Source organism: Tasmannia lanceolata, unplaced genomic scaffold (assembly GCF_043159265.1).
Source record: "Tasmannia lanceolata isolate RefF3 unplaced genomic scaffold, GAP_Taslan_0.1 ptg000008l, whole genome shotgun sequence".
In the NCBI taxonomy this organism is placed as follows: Eukaryota; Viridiplantae; Streptophyta; class Magnoliopsida; order Canellales; family Winteraceae; genus Tasmannia; species Tasmannia lanceolata.
In genome coordinates, this window is record NW_027518685.1 from 31,301,609 (window position 1) to 31,315,825 (window position 14,217).

Genomic DNA, 14,217 nt, shown 5'->3' on the forward strand with positions numbered 1-14,217 from the left:
GGAACGATCAATGTAGAAGTATGAACAACCAAATCCTTGTCTGTTGGGGGGCTGTCTGTATTATTTGTTCTTTTTAGTGGCTTTCTGTATCTTTCGGGTGGACTTTCTCTGTCCCCCTTACCCTTTAATGAAATTTATTCCCATACAAAAAAAAAAAAAACCAAATGCTTTATGGCAGAAGCCAGAGTTCAGATGAATTGTTATTTTAATAAGTGACAAGAACTGCAATGTTTGGATTGTTAATGATCAAAAGCAACACTTCTGTCTCCTAGTAGGAGGAAGCCCCAGTCCTCTTGCAACTCTTATGACCCATTGTCACTGCCATACTTTTACCATTCAGTATCACCATTAACTCAAATCAGTTTCTATGCTCTTTGAAGTTTTTGTCATTCTCAAAATCCAGAACAAACAGGGCCTAAATAAACTAATTCTAGATAAAACTATATCTGATCCAAATTATTTAATCTCATTTGATACGAATGAAATTACATGTGTTTATCCTTCCAAACATTTCAGATAAACACCACATTCCAACTCCCTCTCTCATTCTTGCCTCCCATCCACGCAATTAGGATTCATGTTATTCTTTAATGTTCAGGTCCAGAACTGTATCAGACTGAACTCAGAAACAAAAAAAGAAAATTGGTTTCTAAGAAAAGTAAACCCAGCCCTGCCCCCAAAAAAAAAACTATATAACATGAAGGCAACTGGCCACCTGAATATTCACTGACATGTCAAACTAAAGTTACACAAAAAAATCCAGCCTAGAATATAGAGAAGACTTGGGAAAGCACATACAGAGGTAAATAGATTCATTTATATTTAAGTCCAAATGCATATGATGTAGTTTACTAGAACTTATGTTTCTCAACCTACTAAACTCCATGCTTATGACTCAAGCAAATCATCTATAGGTAGGGCCCAAAAAAAATTACAAACAGATCTGATACAATCTGAATTGTTTTGCAAGAACAACATAAAGAACTGAATCTCTCCATGATGTATCCCTGAAACCTGTGTCAATCTTAGCTACCTATCTGATAGGAAAGTTTGGTAAGAGTAAATACACAGTGAGATAGAAGTCACTAGAAATCCTGAAGTGGTCTCAACACACAAGACTCCAGAGTTCAGAGTTCAGATAAACCTGTGACAGGCACACTTTTCTTTAACCCAGAATAGAAGCAGCCCCGGGGAAAGGTAGGACATGAGACGGGCATTCACTTTGTCGTGAGGTCTAAGGTTTAAACATCAAAAAGAGAAATGCATATCCTGGCCAAATAGATCTATCGAATAGAACTTTGAGCATTTTTAGCAGAACTATGACAAGCACCTGCTTTCCCATTATAGATCTCCACCTGATAGCAGGAAATCAAGAGGTCTCCCCCTCACTAGAGGAAGAAGCAACAAAAATAAAGAGCACAGCCATGTTGTCATTTTCTCGAAATTCATACATCCGTTGCTTCATTATTAATTTCGTTTCAGTGGGTGCTTCGTTTTGCCCACCGCAATGAAACTTACTAGTGTTTCGTCCGTTTTAGTGTTCCATTCTGCTCACTGATGATTTTTTTAATAGCGAAAAATTCAAAAACAAGAAAAAAAATATTAAATATCAAATTTAGTTCAAAACATTAATAAAATTCACCATTTATCATACCAAATGCCTCTTTTGAGTCACCACTTCAATAGAAGCAAAGAATACTCCCCTTAGTGTGGAACCGCAGGAATCCTTAGAATGGGATTCCAACTCAGTAGAAACTTGGAGAAGAGGTGATAGAAGAGCAAGCCAAGAAAGGATGCTGGAAAATAGGTGGGTCTGAATCCTTAGAATGGGATTCCAACTCAGTAGAAACTTGGAGAAGAGGTGATAGAAGAGCAAGCCAAGAAAGGATGCTGGAAAATAGGTGGGTCTGACTGGGAATGACATATTCCTTGATGAACCAGTGAGTACTTAATATTCGAGAGCAAGCCAGAGACATGTCGAGGACACGGCCAGTCCAGGTAGTTTTCTTGTTTGTCTTCGAGACTATGAATCTTTCATCTCTTCCCCTCCCGCGTTAAGGACGTGCCTAAGGATGCTACTTCGGACGGAAGGAAAGATCCCTTTAACAAGCCGCAAGCAAGCTGCATATCTTTCTTCTCTTTTCAAAGATCGGGACAAGTATTAAGGAACCCTAGATCTACCTATGAAACACCAGAACAAGCTATAGGGGCCTCCACCAAACAGCTTCCCTCCGGCAAAAATGGAGACATAATGCTGCATTTTTTTTGTAAGCTTAAAAACTCAGGTCGGGTATGGTTCGGGTTGGAAAAAAGGGTTCCTCGAGTCGGGTCGGGTTGAGGTCAACCCGACCCGAGTTGCACCCCTTCTATGAACCGCTGCCCTTTCAATGCAATTGCAGCCGCGAGGTCATTTATATGATGCGATGGAGCAAAGAAATCACACAATAAAATCACAAGAAATCATTCTCTTTATGCTTCAGTAGGGTTTTAGAGAAGTGAGTTTTGCAAAAATAGAGAAATGAGGGATTTTGATCTGTTTTTAACCCTCTCATTCAATTGGAAGGTTTCAAAGACATTAAATATCCTTCAAATACTTAAAAAACAGTCATTAACTGAGGTTAGAAATAAAAAATATGAAGAAAAAAAATACGAATCTAAAATTTTCAGATTTTCAATGGAATTTCATCCAGAGTAGGCGCTTAGCCCTGTTTCATTCGAAAGCAAATGAAACGTTTTCTGAAAGAAATTCACACCATATCATTAATAGAAATCTTGGAACAGGAAATAATGCTCAATAACAGAAATCATGAAGCAGGAAAGAATACTCCTTTTATATGAACGATGTATAATCCACAAGCAACAAAAACATATGGAACACAAAAGAAAGAATACCATTCTATAGAGTTACATATCTCAAATCTTTGTAATCAAATGAAGATTATTCTACCCTAGTAAGACTAATTTTCCATATCCCACATCTCTGTAATCAAATGAAGATCATTCTATCCTACCAAAACTGGTGAAGAGAGAGTATCTACATAGAAGAACCCCCTAAAAAACGAATAACAACAGTATCAGATCGAATCACACTATGGCGAAGTTCTCTTGCACATTCCAGCCATTTACAACAATAACAAAAAAATAAAGAATTACAATGGCAAGAGCAGAGGACGCAGAAGACTGGGAAGAAGCAGAAATTACAGAAAAGAAGTTCCTGCAAGGCCATGGTGTAAGAGATTATGAGCAATGTTATCCCTTGCCTGCATAGAACTCACCGACCGGAGGCCGGCCTCTGGGACCATCTCATCGTCAAGAAGCTCGAATTTTAGCTCTGGGTCGATGGCCTCCCCCCTCATCTCGCAAATGTTGTGAAGAACACAACAAGCTCCGAGCACTACCGGAAGGTCTTGTAGCTTCACCTGTTGTCAGTAATATGTAAACCAGTAAGATAAGGTTTCGAACTGTACCATAAATTAGTAGTAGAACTGTAACATAAAGTAATAATATTCATTCAAAGGATTAGCACACCGTTCAAGGCAAGACAACAACATTCCTTTGTCAATAGAGAAGAAGAAATCTATTTGAGTGAGAAATTAGAGATATTTTGTTCACCACAGAGAATTATTTGGTTTAAAATTGGAATGAAAAGCAAGTGTCCATTTTCTAATGGATAGGACAGAGTTCTTCTAAACTTTGGCTTTGGTATAGGTTCAAATCCTATTGGACGCAATTTATTTCCAAGAACTGGACCATAAACTAAGGTAAGGTTTCGGGCAGTACCATAAACTAATAGTAATCATTCAAAGAGTTAGTGCAACAAGGCAAGACTACAACATTCCTTCAAAAATAAAAAAGAAGAATCTATTTGAGGGGGAAATTAAAGATATTTTGTTCTACCACAAAGAATTATTTGGTTTAAAATTGGAATGAAAAGCAAATCGTCCATTGTCTAATGGATATGATAGAGGTCTTCTAAACCTTTGGCATAGGTTCGAATCCTATTGGATACAATTTATTTCCAAGAATTGAACCATAAACTAATCGTAGTCGAAGTAGATGAGCAGATTCAATTGCAATCACTACCATAATCGATCAAATATGGTTGTACTATAAGCGAGAATCTAACTCTTATTAACAAACCATATAATTGATTCAGAGCAAAATTAAAAAGAAACACAACCATGGCTCAAAAAAAAACAAGTCAAAATTACCTCTGTCCTTTTTTGGAGACAAGACCACCTCCCCTTCAACCTTGCAAAAGCCTCCTTACCCACTCTCTGTACTTCCCCAATCTTTTCATTAAACGCGTGCTGAGTCCATGTAAGATGTTGATGCGTATAAGGGACTAAAACCCAGTCCATTAACGGGTACCCAGAACTACCCACAATCCAAACTCCATTCAAAAGCCCAGAATTGGCCCGTTGATAAAGGGCTGATTTTTCAAGCACCTTATCATCCGACATGGATCCGGGCCACCCAATACAGACGTCCGTGAACACTCCGGTGGGGTCCACCACCCCTTGAACTGTAATCGAATATGAAGTCTTTTGATTCCTATCTGTATGTCTTTTATTAAAATAAGCAGCAACACTTATTTTCGGAGCTATAATCGGGATATGGGTCGTGTACATGGATCCGATAACGTTAGGAATACCCGAAATTGACTCAAATTCGTCTTTGATTTTTGTTGGGTTTTCAGGCCATTGAAGGAATTTAGGCATGAGAACAGTTTTAATAGCAGAACAAACTTCTAGAACGAGTTTATGACAGGTTGAAATACCGAGTCCGAACCGTTTCGAAACAAGTCGGAGCGGTTCACCCGTAGCGAGTCGCCATATACAGACCGCGACTCGTTGGTGTACTGGAATAGCCGCGCGTAGCATGGTGTCCTCTTTAGCAACCACCGAGTTCAACTCGGCGCAGATCATATCGAAGGTGAGTCGACTCATCCGAAACGCCGCTTTGAACTCCGAGTCAGGGAAATCCGGGCTATTGCACCGGTCCCACCAAGCTTTTGACCGGTCCTTAACCCATAACCGCCGGTGTTGGACAACGCCGGATGTGGGATTTTCCGGCGCCGGAGGAATGGCGCCGGCGGAGAGAGCTGCGGCCGCGGCGAGCCGAGAACGTTTTGTTCTGACTCGGTCTGAGTCATCGAGATCGGAATAATAAGATTGGAGGTGAGAGTAGTATTGGAGCATGGATTCGGTTTTTCTCTTGTGGGTTTCTTCTATAAAGGTTTTTTCTTCATGGGCTGTTGGTTTTTCTTCTTCTTTTTCTTCTTCAGAGGCTATTATTAGAGAGGTAATAAGCTCTGTTATGGCTGCTTTTTTCTTCTTCTTCATGTCTGTAATTTCAGATGAGAAAAAGCCTTCTTGTTCTTCTTCTAATAGGAAGAAATCTTCTTGGTCTGGGAAGAGATAGGATGGTGAAGGTGTAATTGTCATTTATACAAAGGGCAAAATAGAAAGATTAGGTAGAGAGAGAGAGTCTAGAGAAATTGAATTTTTGATAAATGTGAACATGGGAGTGAGTGGGTTTTTTTATATGTGTGGGTGTGAACGCGGTGTGGGATATTACAAGGAAACGAGAATTACGCGGTGTGAGAATTGGGCGCGTGAGAGAAAAATAAGGAGGAGAGAACGTGATAAATCTCATTTGGTCAAAAGAAGCAGCTTCGTTGACCGCTGACGTTATTTATATGGTCGGTGTACGTCCATATGGTACAGTATTTTTGTAAATGTACCACTTAGGATGATCCTAACCGTCCATTTGACGTGGCCAAAAATCAAATCCTTAGGATGATCCTAACCATCCGATATATAGAAGTTGAGCATAACCTATTATTTTCTTTGTAGATTTTCATAGGAGGATCCTAACCCATTGGATGATCCTAACTCTTCAATCGGTAGAGGGATTGTACATTATAAATGCCTCTATAGATCGGAGGGTTAGGATTTCCTTAATAAGATTATCTAAACTGGGACACCACGTAAATAGGCTTACCTCATAGATCATTTCCATAGGATGATCCTAACCCTCCAATCAGCATCGGGCCTGCACATTATTATAGAACCCTTTATAGATCAGAGGGTTAGGATCATCGTATGGAGATGATCTACGGGGTACAGTCTATTTATGTTCTGTCCCGAGAAATGAACGGTGAAGATCATACTGTTAAGTGGGTCCTACTGTAGTTTCTGAAAAATAATGGACTTCACTTGCACGCACCATATAAAATATCCCTTTACAGAGGGTATATTTGTTATGTAGAGTCTATCGATCAGTTGATCAGCTTGTCAAGTCCATTTCTGTTGACCCCACTTTGACAGACAATCCTAGCCTCTTGATTTTTTTTTCGGACTTAATCTTACGGATGGGATGTTCTTTGATGCAGTGGGGTCCTCCTTTGTTTGATCTATTGATAGCTAAAATCACAAAAATCAAGTCACACAAACAAATATCAAATAATCTGCGTTTGTTTTTCCTCGCTGAGGGTTGAAGATGGACTGTAAAAAACTATATCTAGCCAACTGTTCAAAATCAACGGCTAAGATTATCAGATGCTATGATCACATTATTTAATCCTGCCCACAAATGTGTCATGATCCGGTCCATCAATCTGGTGTGCGATCACAAGTCTGGTCCATCATCGTTGGCCGCCGATGATCCAAACTTGTTGATCTGATGGTTAGGATTGGACCCAAATCAACGGTCAAGATTGCTTAAAGATCATAAGAGTGATTGTTTTTAATTGGGGAATGATAAATCGACTCCCCATGTGTCTTTATCTCTCCTCTAGGTTAGAGAGAGAGAGAGAAAGAGGAGAGAGATAGTCGATTTATCACTGCCCTTTTAATTTGGTGAGAAAATTTATCTCTTTTCTTGGTTTTATTTTGACGTCAGTTGCCATCGAGATTCACGACAAAAGTGTTGAATGTACGGTTGGAGTTTCAGATTAATTCGAAAACCATTGACTTTTTTCTGTGGAAACAACGGCATATTTTGTGTTTGTCATACGTATGAAACTGGCCAACCTATTATTTTTAAGGAAAACTGCAAACCTATTTGACTCTGTAATTTTTTTTTTGTGGAAAATATATATTTTTTAATTTCTTTTCACTGGATCCAAACAGTCAGCTTCGTTTAGTTGCATGTAAAAAAAATTCCATTGATTTTTTGTGAAAAAAGAGAGGGGACAAGCATTTATTAGACAAGAGTGTCATTATGGGAAATGATAAATGCACCCATTTTCATCACTTGGGATACCCGCAGAGGGGCTGATGTACTTTGCGTGAGAAGTTTTCAACAGATTTGATTGCCACGTACACTCCAGTTGGGTGTCCCATGTGATGAAAATGGGCACATTTATCATTTCCCTAAAATAGGTTGATGAAGTATGCACATCCAAACGGGGCCTTAAGGAGAGTGACCAGTGGCACGACTCAGTCTTTTCTCTTCAAATCTGATTTTTCCAAACTCTATAGCCTAAGGGTTTATTTATAGACTCTTGCTTTTAAGAGTCCTAACTCTGCAAGTTTTTGGAAACCCTAACTCTCTAATTGGGAAACTAACTATTTAATTAATATTTAATAGTTTTATATTTTCGGGACAAAAGTACCCTCTCCCTGAGTCGTGCCACTGGTCACTCTCCTTAAGAATCGTATCCGCCCCCTACCGGTACAATCGGGATCCGCGAATCTACGCTCCAAGATAAAACAGCCAAATATAGCTCCAGTCCACGTGCACTCGCTGACTGGTCCACCCAGAACCACCTTAGAACTGTGCTCAGACACGGAAGGAACGGAAAGAAGGAGATGAAGCAAAACCAGAAAACATAACCCTTTTTCTGTGTAAACCTCTTTCTTTTTTTGTTGGCAAAAGCCACCCCAAACGTAGACCCAAAAAACTCTTAGCCTTACCCAAACCGTATTCTCTTCTCCTTTTTATAGACACCAAAGTGTCTACTAGAAAGAGCCACCATTTATGGGTATTAATGTTGAGAAAAGCCACCATTAAGAGCCTTGAACGTTTCTCTTCCAACTTTCATATTTGTGACCGTTGGAGATGAAACGGTTTTGCAACTTTAATAGGTGTTATTATCCTAACCGTTTGGGGTGCCATTATAAAAAAATGTTTAGCAATTAATAGGGTAAAATGGAAACCGTTTTGGGTATTAAAAATATCTTTTTTTTATTTAAACCCAAAAAAGCACTCAAAAGTCACTAGCTTTTGAAATAAGAGGGAAACCAAATTTTGAATCTTTCCCTCTAAATTTTAAAGACAAGGCAAAAGCACTTTTGATTTTTCAAATTCTTTAAGGTTTCTAACGCATATACATTGATACACACGCACACAAATTGCACGTATACTTATTTTTTAATCTACTTAATTAAAAATATAAGGGCAGCCTAGTGCACGAGGCTCCCGCTATCACGGGTCTGGAGAAGGCCAAATGTACGCGTCCTTACCCTTTTTTCATGACTCGAACCCGTGAGTCCGTGACCACCAGATCACAATTGAGCAACCTTACCGTTGCACCAAGGCTGGCCCTGCTTAGTTAAAACTATACTTCTATTAATTGAAGTTATTTTTTGAATTTCTTTTTATTTGATCGTTTCTACTGCATTTTTAGAACCAATGCCATCTTAAACCCGAATTTTGCCCTCTCGGTTGTTTGTCGGTTGTTTGCCGTATCACGTTTTGCTAACTATGGTGGAGAGAGAGAAAATAAAAATCCCTATAGAAGTTAAAAATGGATCAAACCTGTGTTAAAGCTTATTTTGTTTCTTTTTCTTTCCTAATTATGTCCCCACACTCTGACCTCTCCCTTGTCAATTTTTTTTCTCTGGCTTTAGTTATCTAATCAAGCAATCAATTAATGGTAACTACAAAATAAAAAAGGGGAGTGTTAAATCGACTCCCCATGTGTCTTTCTCTCTCCTCTGGGTTAGAGAGAGAAAGAGGAGAGAGATAGACACATGGGGAGTCGATTTATCATTTTGGGGGGTCGATTTATCAAATAAAAATTGCAATATTAACTGAAAATTATCTTTTGAAGCTTATTGCAATCTGGTGGGATTTGAGAAAAGATAATATATTATGTTCTAGAAGAGTTTGAATATAAAAAATATAATATATCACTAATAATGTTAGGTTGTCATGTTGCACGCTGCTAGCAAAAAGGAAATTACGTTCTGCGAAAGAGAGAATGCCCTTTACTGTGACAAGACCACAACAAAACAATCTGCACCAAAGAAGAAGAAAAATCAAGGTGAAAATGACCAAATTTCATGAGTCTTACCCATTAGTCTTTCCATTTTGGATGTGTTTTTCCTTAACCAATTTTCTAATACAATACTGTGTTTTTCCCGTCCCTTTTTTTTACCGTATCACGTTTTGCTAACTATGGTGCAAACATGAGATTGAGAAAAGACAGCCCGAAGCTTCAAAATCTCCTTACTTACCATTTCCCTTTGAAATAGTCCGAAGGGTCACACCCTAATGGTTTTGAACTGAAAGATATAAACATTTGAAGTTTTAACTAATTCGAGATCAAAAGCTTACAAATGCTAGCTCATTTTGTATGTTTTTTTTTTTTAATCGCAAAGAATTAAATTACTAGGAAAAAGGAACAAGGGGAGCACCCGGACGATCGACACAATCAAGACAACAAAAAATGGAAAAGAAAATGCTAGCTCACAAGACAGACTCGTCAAGGGAGAAGGAAATCGAATATTTCTAAGGCCGCCCTAAGGCTCCCATCCTTTTTTAGATGTTATTTAGGATTGGGTTTCTAATCCCTTCCAATCCTGTAACTAGATTGTGTTACGTGCTTGTATGGTCCCACACAGGCATAGTCACGTTAAAAATTAGCAAGATTTTCTTTGTGCTGATCTTTTCTTATTTTGGTAGGATAATAATCAGCAGTTATGATAGCTATAGAAATAATTGCTATTTGATAGGGATTTGATAAGGAAGTTACCTATTTAATAGGTGACTAGCCTATTTCGTTGGGAGGGAGCGCCTATTTTCATGGGGAGCGTAACGTTTGTAAACATTTATTTAAATCTTGTAAACGGCATTGGAATGAATGAAGAAAGTTATCCCAAATTTGTGTCTTCCTTCCCTCGAAGTGGGTCAAGAGGCCGATCTTCCCTCTGAGAAGATCAATCCGTTGCGATCCGAATCGGGTTCATAACAGATTGCTTGCCCAGTTTGGGAATGGCAGGTCAATGGGTACTATAACCCACAATTTCTAGGGGAGAGTGATAAATCGACTCCCCATGTGTCTTTCTCTCTCCTCTAGGTTAGAGAGAGAAAGAGGAGAGATAGACACATGGGGAGTCGATTTATCCATTTGGGGAGTCGATTTATCACTGCCCTTTCTAGGTGATAGACTCTTCTTGTAAATGCAATTCACCCATTCAAATGGACCATTTGCATGTGATATTCATAGATCACTAGTGAGCACTCCTTCCTCACATGATGCGTGCGCTCAAGGTCAAGGCTCTTAGGAGATAAATTTCAGGAAAAATGCAATTCATAGCTAATTTTTAAATTTCTTCAATACAGATCTATTTATAGTATTTTCTTTTGGGATTTGCTAGCGTCCATCGCAGAAGGCATTTCGCAGATGGTCTATTGCACCTAACAGCAGCCACTTAGGATCATTTTCAGCAGATTTTGTCTTCATTCATGCTGTGGCTGCTGTCAGATGCAACAAACCATCTGCAAAATGCCTTCTGCGATGGACGCTAGCAAATCACTTTTCTTTTTGGAGAAATTATATGGTGGGCACCATATAAAATCTCTTTTTTTTGTTAAGGGGAAAAATCGGAACCCAATCAGAGGCCAACACATGGCATGCGCGAATTCAAAGGCTCCATGGACAAAAAATTAATTTCATGAGTCTTCCAAAAGCTCGAAAAACCATAATCGCCTTCTCAAGGACTCTGCAAAGATAAACTTGGAAACTTGAAATTCCAAGTAAACCAAGCAACTTTCCCAATTGTCTGAGGACTCTGCTCTATAAAACAGGACCAAAGCTCTAAGGTACTAGTTCTTTTTTCAGCTCATATTTATTGCCCATTCTGACTCAAGCATCATAAAGTTCCCATTGAGTCCAAACTACGGCGATTTTCCGACGCTTCCCCATATTCGCAAGTTGCAAATCATTGTTTCAAGAGCCCTCTCAGTGTTGTTCTCCATCCGAGAGCCTCGGTCCAAATTTCAACGGCAAGAATTTGGCACGGTCCGTGGGAAGTGAAAGGAATAGCTAGGGTAGGGGGATGAACAAGATCTATCTGGTAATTAATAATCTCTAATAAGCCAACAACAATATTAATTATTAGAGCTCCAATTGTACTTTAAATAACAAACAGCCAATATGTATTATGATTGATAGTATAAAATAGTTTAAATATATGTAAATATTCTACATAGCATGCACCAGAATCTCTTAAATATCCCATTGTCTAAATCCAAGGATTTATTTTCTTTTACAAACAAGAGATATAAGGGTGGCTCTAGACCATAAAGAAAAGTAACTTAAACCATTGAAATCCAAATTTTAACTATAGAGAGCTCCAATTTATAATGATATCCCACCAAATAAGCTAAACCCATGTCATTTCCTTTTAAATTGTGGAAAATAATTAATTTCCTAGGAAAATAATTCTGTAAGAAATGTTTTTCCTGCAATCCAAAACCTCCTATGGAACTACTCTAGTAAAAGAATCATGTGGGACACTTTGATTGACTTGAGAGCGGATCCTTCCCCACTTACTGCAGAGGCGGGCCAACAAGGGGCTTGGGCAATAGCCCTGAACTAGACCACAATGCTAGTAGAATAGTTAGCTATAATATTTATCAGCCACAGCATGAAACCGTGAGCTCCCAAGCAGTGGGAGGAGAGTTGGATAGCCCATTCCCTACACTATAGAAAGTGAGGTTCGTTACGCTGCATGCGTATCCACGGAACATTTACTGAACTAAAGCCTTTTTCAATTCAAGCAAGCAAGCTCTCATCTCAAGTGGTAAGAGGTGTTCGATCCTAAAATAAATCAAAATATTGATTTTTGCATGTGTTGAACTAATAATGCTAGGGAAAATCATCAAGAACATTCACTTTGTCAAGTGTGGAACGAGATCTTTGGTCTTTATGTTTTAGTTTCGTCATCATCTTATTTATCCCTACTTTTTAGGCATCAAATCTTGTTCAAATTGATTGATTTTGGTGTCATTAGAAATGTTTTTTTTATTACCTATCGAACGAGTTTAATATCACGCAATTTGGGCGCGACTTGAGAACGTTATGAGCAATTTATGGATGTGGTAGATGTTTATGACGGGATTTTTGTTTTAATGTTATTTTGTCAAGTGTTTTAACTTTTTATGCATGGTACTTTAGATGTAGACTGTGATTAATTATTAAGTTAACTTTTAGGATTTTTTTATAAACAGATGTCATCAAAGCATTGAATTCCATATTCTCCCTCTCTAAAACGCTCTCAACACTCAAATTGAGATAATCTTGTGGCATAGGGGGAATCCGTACCGACCATAAAAAAAAAGGCTAAACAAGCCTTTGATCTCGTCCTTCGTGTCCCTTATGTGTTGAATGAAATCACTAAGTCCTAAAAAAGAATCAAACTCCCGTTGAATGAAAATTACCTTCGAGCTTTTGAGTTCATTGTGAACTTTTGAGTTGTCAGGATTAGCCCCTTCGGGAGTATTTTTCAGTTTCACTATGAGAAACTCTAGTTCGACGGGATCGAAGTAAATATCATCCACTTGTATTCCTAATGACGGTGATCGAATGACTCATTTTCTTCTTTATTTTATATCTATTTTGCCGCTACCGCTAGAAAACAAGGAATCTCCGAGTTTTTCAACCTGTGGGGTGTTTGCCACTGCAGCAACTAACAAATGGGAAAGAGGTGGCGTAAGCCAAGATCATGTATGACACCTTATGGGGGATATATCCACCTAATCAATGGCCCTGATTACACTTACTTGCTATATGGGAGCAAGATTAATTGTTGGGGGTGGCGCCATAATTTTGAGTCCAATAATCAATTTTGGATCCATAATAGGTTATCAAAATCCAAAGCAAACAAGGCCTAAATATTTTTTTTTTATTATATTATTAAGGGATTTGCTAGGGACCATCGCAGAAGGCAATTCGCGGAACGGCTTGCATGATTGAGCAGCCACCTTAGATGAATTCAGTAAGTAGGACAAAATTTGTTGAGAAGTGGGCATATGTGGCTGCTCTCTTATGCAACAGCTGTTCTGTGAAATGCCTTACTTGATGGTCCCTAGTAAATCCCTATTATTAATGTGTTTTGATTTGCAACAATGATTTTGGGTAGGGCGGGGGACCTTTGCCCTATATATTTGCAAAACTGGATATGATTTTGATAATTAATTATTATGTGGGATTTGCTAGGCAATTTCACGGAAAGCCATTTTTTTGCCCAACTTAAGACGAATTAAACGAATAAGACAAAATCTGGTAAAAAGTGAGCCCGTGTGGCTGTTCACTCCTGCAAAAGTGAGTCGCGGAATGGCTTTCTGCAAAATTGCCTAGCAAATCCCTTATTATGTTTAAATATGATATTTGTGTTGCAGTACAAAGATGGAGATTCCACTACAAGATAGAAACCTTTTCTTTTCTCCTTTTTGAATGTAGAAGGTTGGAAAGTTGGGTGAAACTTTTCTATGAAGATTGAATTTAGGGTTTGATGGGCCCCAATAACCTACCTACTCAATTAGTGGAGGAAACCCTATCCCCCAAGGAAAGTATATTCTCTTATTTGTGGTGCATGCAGCTAGAAATTAGAATTTTTTAAAGGGAACTGATTTATGAGGTACAATATTTAGAGTTTTTTTATATGGTTTAAGGATGGTAGTCCAGTTCCTCTACAGATCGGATGGCTAGGATCATCCTATGGAAATGATTCTTTTGGCACGGCCTATTTACATTGTGGCCTATCATCAAATGGATGGTTTGGATCTGCCTACGGCCGTACAGTACTTTTTAAAAAATAATGGACTATATAGGCTTACACCATATAAAATCTCCGAATATGTAGAGTATAAAACAAAGTGAATAGTGCAATTATCAAAATATGGTAATACGAATATCAGTTCCCTTTTCGAAATCATGAATGGGATTAGATTGCTCTTGATTGATTCCATATACTACGGCCC

The 14,217-nt window shown here is 38.4% G+C and overlaps 1 protein-coding gene across 1 annotated transcript; it reads right to left on the reverse strand.

Moving 5' to 3' along the window:
• Positions 1 to 2,809: 2,809 nt before the first annotated feature.
• Positions 2,810 to 5,523, reverse strand: LOC143885181 (nuclease). Its single transcript, XM_077389222.1, has 2 exons — positions 4,212 to 5,523; positions 2,810 to 3,419 (listed from the first exon to the last, which is right to left on the reverse strand). The coding sequence occupies exons 1-2, from the start codon at positions 5,445 to 5,447 to the stop codon at positions 3,198 to 3,200; spliced, it is 1,458 nt and encodes a 485-aa protein (XP_077245337.1). The 5' UTR covers positions 5,448 to 5,523; the 3' UTR covers positions 2,810 to 3,197.
• Positions 5,524 to 14,217: the final 8,694 nt, after the last annotated feature.

Excerpts from the sequence above, each read along its gene's own strand:
- LOC143885181 (XM_077389222.1), bottom strand. The coding sequence starts at position 5,447 with ATGACAATTACACCTTCACCATCCTATCTCTTCCCAGACCAAGAAGAT. Across the intron at positions 3,420-4,211 it reads GTCTCCAAAAAAGGACAGAG|GTGAAGCTACAAGACCTTCC; the intron begins GTAATTTTGACT and ends TACTGACAACAG.